The 7,003-nt window shown below is 36.7% G+C and overlaps 2 protein-coding genes across 2 annotated transcripts in view; one reads left to right on the forward strand and one right to left on the reverse strand.

Moving 5' to 3' along the window:
• The window catches only part of nampt2 (nicotinamide phosphoribosyltransferase 2), a gene marked incomplete in the record, with an annotated part of 35,395 nt that extends 33,994 nt beyond the window's left edge, over positions 1-1,401 (reverse strand). Inside the window, 2 exon segments of the mRNA XM_014026378.1 lie at positions 899-980; positions 1,171-1,401. Coding sequence (XP_013881832.1) covers positions 899-949 — 51 coding nt within the window.
• A 4,181-nt stretch (positions 1,402-5,582) lies between these two features.
• The window catches only part of LOC106530697 (calcium-dependent secretion activator 1), a gene marked incomplete at its 3' end in the record, with an annotated part of 178,663 nt that continues 177,242 nt past the window's right edge, over positions 5,583-7,003 (forward strand). Inside the window, 1 exon segment of the mRNA XM_014026371.1 lies at positions 5,583-6,517. Within this exon segment, the coding sequence (XP_013881825.1) occupies positions 6,176-6,517 (342 nt within the window).

Here is a 7,003-nt window from a genome sequence, read left to right on the forward strand (position 1 = left end):
GTACAATGTAGAGAAAAACAAAAGCAATAGGTTGAATGCCTAAAGGCATTCACCCAATGAGGAATTTTTAATTTCATTATGAAGAGGAAACCTCAAATAGTACTTAAATATTGCCATTTCCCAAGTGGAAAAACAAAACAAAAACTTTGCTAGCTCACAAGGAAAATGTCAAAATTTTGAGGGATTTTTCCTCAAAATCGTATTTTTTGTTACTGCTCAAAAGAAGTGCTTAAAATTTGTTTTCATGACTGTTTGTCCACAGTTCATTCAAATGAAACACTGATAAGGCATTTATCTGTTATATTTTGAATTAATTTTATTTTTGTTAGTGTTTTAATCAAAACACCATGTTTGCCTAATTCTCCATATCACTTTCAGTCAGCCTTGATCCTCGTTTTGATAYGAAGGGTCACAAACATGTTTGAGTTTAAAAGAAAAGCAGGAGAGCTTTTTGGGGGCGTGGTGCTTAATTCGAGCGCATGCGCAAAGGAGTAAGTGAAAACACGCCGCGCGTGCTCTCTCTGTAATAATATTACCACATTACGTTTTATATTGTCGCTCAGTGACTAATCCTGTTAACTGTGACCCTGAAGGGGAATCGAACACCCAACATTTCCATTGGAAGACCACCAACCCTGAACTGGAGTGGCGGGGACGTGGTGGTCTGAGGTCAGGGGGCTTGGCTCGGATGAATAACGCGTGCGGACGGTCCGTTCCAGAGGTTACACCGTCGGTACACAACAACATTAGAGTATCGACAACTGACAGACCACCGCGGTGGGAACAGTCCGTATTTGTTTACGTCACACAAACACGCCGTACTATACATTCCAGAGCACATGTTTACCAGAAATAACACAAAACACAACCGATAAGACCAAAAGCTGGATCCACTGACCTTGTAAGAATCCGTGGCGAGCAGGAAATTAAAATCCTGTGGTAGATCCATGCTGAAAATGAATGTATTTGAGTGGAAATGTCTCTCCGTCTCCCCAGTTCAGATGACCTGAAGCACAGAAAATTCTGATTTATCAAAGGAGAGCTCTGAGCTGAGACAGAAGGAGAAAAAAGTTACTTAATGATGATTTAATCCACGCGCATCTCCACGAAAACCACTCAAACGGTAAAATAATAAACAGGCACTTTAGTAGAGGGGAAATGGGGCGGGGCGTGCTTTGTGTTGCGTTCAGGCACAGGTCGGATTTTATCTGTTTGTTTATTGGTTTTATTTTTTTCTTCTTATTTTGCTAATTAGCTGTGGCCCATGTGCCGAGCTTAATCCTATGTACAGAGTTGCTCTGTGTGAAAAGGTATGTCGTTGATATTGTCCCCCAAACAACTYAAAAATATATAGTTAATAAGAAAACAGTTGGAACCTTGTTCTTTACATCCAGAGCCCTATAGAGATCCAGAGCCCTATAGAGACTCTATAGAGCTCTGATTACATCACTTCCTTCTCCCTAAGCCCCACCCCTTTGATGGTGAAACACAACGCCTGAAGCTGTTGTCAATAAAACAGCGATAAGACTTTTGCCTCCATTTTTTTGTGTCAAAATATTATTGTTTGTAATTTACGATAAACGTTTTACAAGTATTTTTTTGTGACTATTATTATTTTTAAAGAAATACCAATAACAGAAAATCATTCAGTTTCCTGAAAGGAGTTTCTATTGAACAGCTGGAGTGCGCAGAAACCACGTGACGGTGTGATCAGCTGGTGAACGCAAAACTGTCAAGAGTCTGGATTTCCCATTACTGTACATGTTGACAACAGAGCAGAAAAAAGGACTGACGATGTAGAAATCAGAAAAACTATTAATAATAATAACGTTAACCCACTTATTATTAAAAAGTTTATATAATCTATCTAATGTCAGAAAAGCTGTTTGTGTTATGGATTTATTAACAGAAGATAAACAGGAAAACGTCTCATTTCACAACACAAGTCAGCAGATTTGATCTTATTTAGCTCAATGTGATCTGAGCAGAACATAATGTAACAGTTTAAAATTAAAATGATCTTATAAAGTTGATGTAATCACTGTGGTTAGCAGATATTATCTTGTGGAGCATATAAAGTTTAGCACTGTTGAATCATGCATCAATTTAACACAAACTATTAAATATTACAGCTGATTTGTCCTCTAATATTTAGACCTACAGAGTTAAATAACATTATAAATGTGAGTATTTTAGGTTCCTTTTAGAGAAACCTGACTTGTTAAGATGATTAGTTAATAGAGACAAGTTTCATCCTATATCCAGAGAACATTTTCTAACTGTTGACTGATAAAAAATAAATATTCTTATTTTTATGACAGTAAGAAGAAATAAAGGAGATACTTTATTACTAGCTGAAGTCATCATTTTTCAACTAGCTAAAGTCTAAGTTACAGGCTGACTTCAGGTCTGGTTATAAATTATATATTTTTCTGGTATAAATCTGCTGTTTTACATGATTGTTGAATGAAATTAACATAGTTATTAATTTATTGTAAAAACATGACAGATAATCTGTGAAACAGATCCAGTTCAGCTGCTGTTTATTAGTTTCTATGGAGGCTGTGAGCTGTTGTCCTGTTTGGTCTGTTTCTGCTCCTCCATGTTGTCACAGACACCAGTGGACAGGATGGGCGGGGCTTAGTCTAGTGATCTATTATTTAAGTCTGTGGTTTCCTGAACAAATAGCGCCACCCAGTGGACATCYCTGACACCAATCACCTTCAGCATGCAATTATCCCAACAGACAAATTAGTTGGAAAGTTTTATTTAAAAAAATCATCCTGTGATTCGAGGATATTTTGACTCTGTTTTATTAAATGTTTTAGAAAAGATGCTGCACATCTTCTCTTCTGGCCTCTGAGTAAAAAACCTTCAAGTGACTGAAAAATGCCACCAAAGAAAAATTGTATCAGTAAAGTGGCAATACAAACAGCAAAGCTACTGTGTGACTACTGGAAATAGTGAATAAACTGGAGAACATGGTCAAAGAAAAAGATGTTTTAAAAAATTGACCAATTAGGAAAAATAATTGATCAGTGGTGGGCACAGTTCCTCTAAAGCACTCTAGCACTAATAGGGGAACAAATTTCCTGATTAGTGCTTTAGGGATTTTGCTATTTTTTATTTATTAGTGGATTAGCACTTGCTAAATTTGTGGCCTAAATTTAGAAGCACTAACTCAAGCTTTAGAAGTCATTAATTAACATCATTGTTAACAGCTGAGTGTGAAAGCTGTCACTTATTTTGTTCACAGGTGGGTCACCAGGTGACATATTGACTGTATTCTACACAATAAATATTGTCAAATGACATGAATAAAAAGACGATAAATTGAAAGATGTTTAAAAAAATGGAAGGATGTGTATGTTCATGATGTAAATAGAGCATACGCTGTCTTTATGAATATTTTGAAACACTTTATGAAAAAAAATGTATGCAAAAAAACTGCTAAAAGAAATGTTGACAAGCCGTGGATGACGAACGGTTAAGGAATGCTTATTAAAAAAAATAATTACTTGTATTCCTGCTTCTTAAAATGGAGAACAAAAGAATCAGAAGAGAGATACAAGAAATATAAAAACAAGTTGGTCTGGATTATAAGAAAACACAAGAAGGAATTACAGTGATTTATTAGACAAAAGTAATGGGAATATGAGGGCAACATGGCTAATAATGAATAGTGTTTTGAAAAATCATAAAACATCACCAGGTATCTCACATTATTTTGTAAAATATTACAAGGAAATATATGATCAAAATCAAATAGTAAATTAATTTAATCAGTACTATGCAAATGTTGGCCCAAGTCTTGCATCGAAAATACCAAAAGTTCATAAGTCATGGGTTGTGTCAATAGCATCTTTCTTGAAGAATCTGCTGTGGGGAGAAATACGGAGTATTGTAAAAAAAAATCTTGCAGATAAAAGATTAAAAGACTGGATGGACATGGATATGATGTTGGTGAAAGATATAACTGATTGTGCTATGGAGCCATTTACCTATATATGCAATTTATCATTTTCAACTGGTATATTTCCAGACAACATGAAAATAGCCAAAGTAATCCCTCTCTATAAAAATGGTGACAAATGTGCATTTAATAACTATAGACCAATATCCTTGTTACAACAGTTTTAAAAGATTTTAGAGAAATTATTTGTGGCTAGACTGGATCAATCTATCAAAGAACAGAATATTTTAAGTAGCAGTCAATATGGGTTCAGAGCAAATAACTCTAGTTCAATAGCTCTTATGGAATTGATGGAACAAATAACAATGGCTGTTGATCAAAAGCAATACTGTGCTGGTATTTATGTTGATTTAAAGAAAGCATTTGACACYACTGACCACAATATTCTTCTTGAAAAGCTACATAAATATGGCATTATAGGACCAGGTTATCTGAAAAATAGAAAACAGTTTGTACAGATAAATAAAGTAAGATTTGAATTATGTAACATTACGTGTGGAGTTCCCCAGTGTTCTGAACTTGGACCAAAGTTATTTATTTTATATGTGAATGATTTGGTTAATGTGTCAGGGTTGTTTAAATGTGTTTTATTTGCAGATGACAATACGTTTATTTGTTCAGGTAAATATATAGTATGGATGCTGGAAATGATGCAAACAGAATTTATGAAAATACAAAATTGGTTTAAACTTAATAAATATTCATTAAATTTAGATAAAACTAATTATGTGATATTCAGTAACAGACAGGGAGTTGTTGATGATTCTTTTAGAGATGATGGTGTTGAGATCTGTAGAGTCAGTGAGGTGAAGTTTCTGGGTGTCCTCATTGATGAAAASCTGACATGGAGACCTCACATAAATTATCTAAGAACAAAAATAGCTAAATCTATTGGAGTACTGTATAAAGTAAGGGAGTATTTAATGATAGAGCTCTGTATATGTTGTATAATGTATTCGTTGTTCCACACTTGATTTATTATGTTGAATTCTGGGGGAAAACATGTAAAACCTATTTATGTAAAACATGTAAACTCTATTTTTATTTTGCAGAAAAGAGCTGTAAGAATTATTACTAGAAAACACTACAGTCACCCATCAAATATATTATTTTATCAGTTGAAATTATTGAAGTTGGTTGATTATAATATTTTACAGGTTACGTATAAGGCTCAAAAATGTATATTACCTTTAAACAACCAATTAMATTTTGTTAAGAGAGAAAGTTGTTATGATACGAAGGGAGTAGAGATGTTTGTGAAAACTGGATTTCAAACTAGTTTGAGGGAGTGATGTACTTCAATACAAGGAATAAGACTATGGAACAATCTGGAGAGTGATGTCAAAAATGCCAGATCAATGTTTACGTTTAAGAAAATGATAAAAGTCACTTTGTTAAAGAAATATGAAACAGTATAATGTGTATCCATCCGAATTGCTGTTCAACAAGGATTTGAGGTTGTTTTATTTTTATTTTTTGCTTGTAGATTATTAATGTTTAAAAATACWAATTTTGGGAAGAAAATGGTGCAGGTACTATAAGATTTTTTTGTTCTTTCTGCCACTTTTCATTTTGTTTGTGATTTGTATTTTTATNCTGAAAAACATTCAGAAGAAACTACAAATAAGAAAAAAAAATAATTATTTTTGAAGGGTGATCGATCTGCATTAAAATAGGAAAGCTTTTATTGTGAAAGAAAAGTTTCAATTCCGGTCTGATGCTTCTGAGTCAGTTTTTTTTTTTTTTTTTTTTTTTGACTCGACTGGATCATCAGGTGGTCTCTAATCCAGACTTGGTTCCGTGTTGGGTTTCAGCACCGCGGTCAGCTCCGAACCCCTCCTCTTCCTCTGAGAGACAAGAGCCTTTCCACATCCACGGTTCCTCCCGAGTTTGTCCCCTCGTGGACCCCTCCCCCTGTAGGATTTATTCGAGTTAAATCCCTCCTTTCTGTCGCTGACTGCTGGAGTTACAACATCAGGACTGTGTGGAAGAGAAATCATTTAGCTTTAGATTTAGACTGACGCCAGGGTTCCCTCCCCCACCTCTTCTGACGAGAAGCAACAGTCTGCAGCTTTCATTAGTCTGGATTTGGATCTTCAAGCCGATCTGCATCGTTTTTTTTTAAATTTAATTTAATTTTTAATTTATTTTTTTTACTTAGTTTTAGCCTTGCTGCAGCTGTAGTCTCCCGCTAGCAGCAGCATGTTGGATCCGTCTTCCAGTGAGGAGGAAGGGGACGAGCTCCTCAAAGAGACACCGGCTCCAAAGAGCTTGGGAGGAGCGCCACCGTCCGCGGACCGAGGCAGCTCCGAGGGCCACGGCGGCGGAAGGCTTCAGCCCCGGGGCCGAGGTAGCGCCGGGGGGCGGCCTTCCAGTCCCAGCCCGTCGGTGGGAAGCGACAAGGAGAAGGAGGACCTGGAGAAGCTGCAGAGAGAGGAGGAGGAGAAGAAGAAGCGGCTCCAGCTCTATGTGTTTGTGATGCGCTGCATCGCCTATCCGTTCAACGCCAAGCAGCCCACMGACATGGCCCGGAGACAGCAGAAGGTAGGACCGCCTCACAGAACAACTGTTGCGCTTTCACTCCAACATCACGCTGTTCTGGAACAGTCGCCTTCATCGATGATCCGCTCAACACACCCACACCCACACAAACACACAAACACATTCAGACAAAAATCCAAAAGATCACGAATTTAGATGCAGGAAGTAGAGTTTATAGCCTAGTCACTGCGTCATTATCGCTCTCTGCTTAAACAATCATGCTGGTGTCTCTGTAAGTCTGTCTGTTAACAAAATACGTCATGTGCCACTGGACGGATTTTGATGAAAATATCAGGAAGTGGTCATTATATAGACAATTAAGTTTTAAGGGTCAGYCCGATTCAAGATGGCCGCCACAGCCATCTAAAGTTAAAATACAAAAGTGTCTGGAACCCCGTCAATTGTAACCCACTAAAACTGGGCAGTAGCTGGGTGGACTGAGTACAGTTCAGACACTTTTTGTTTTTCCCATTTCCACACAAACTACAC

The sequence above is a fragment of the Austrofundulus limnaeus genome, unplaced genomic scaffold (assembly GCF_001266775.1).
Source record: "Austrofundulus limnaeus strain Quisiro unplaced genomic scaffold, Austrofundulus_limnaeus-1.0 Scaffold548, whole genome shotgun sequence".
NCBI classification, from domain to species: domain Eukaryota; kingdom Metazoa; phylum Chordata; class Actinopteri; order Cyprinodontiformes; family Rivulidae; genus Austrofundulus; species Austrofundulus limnaeus.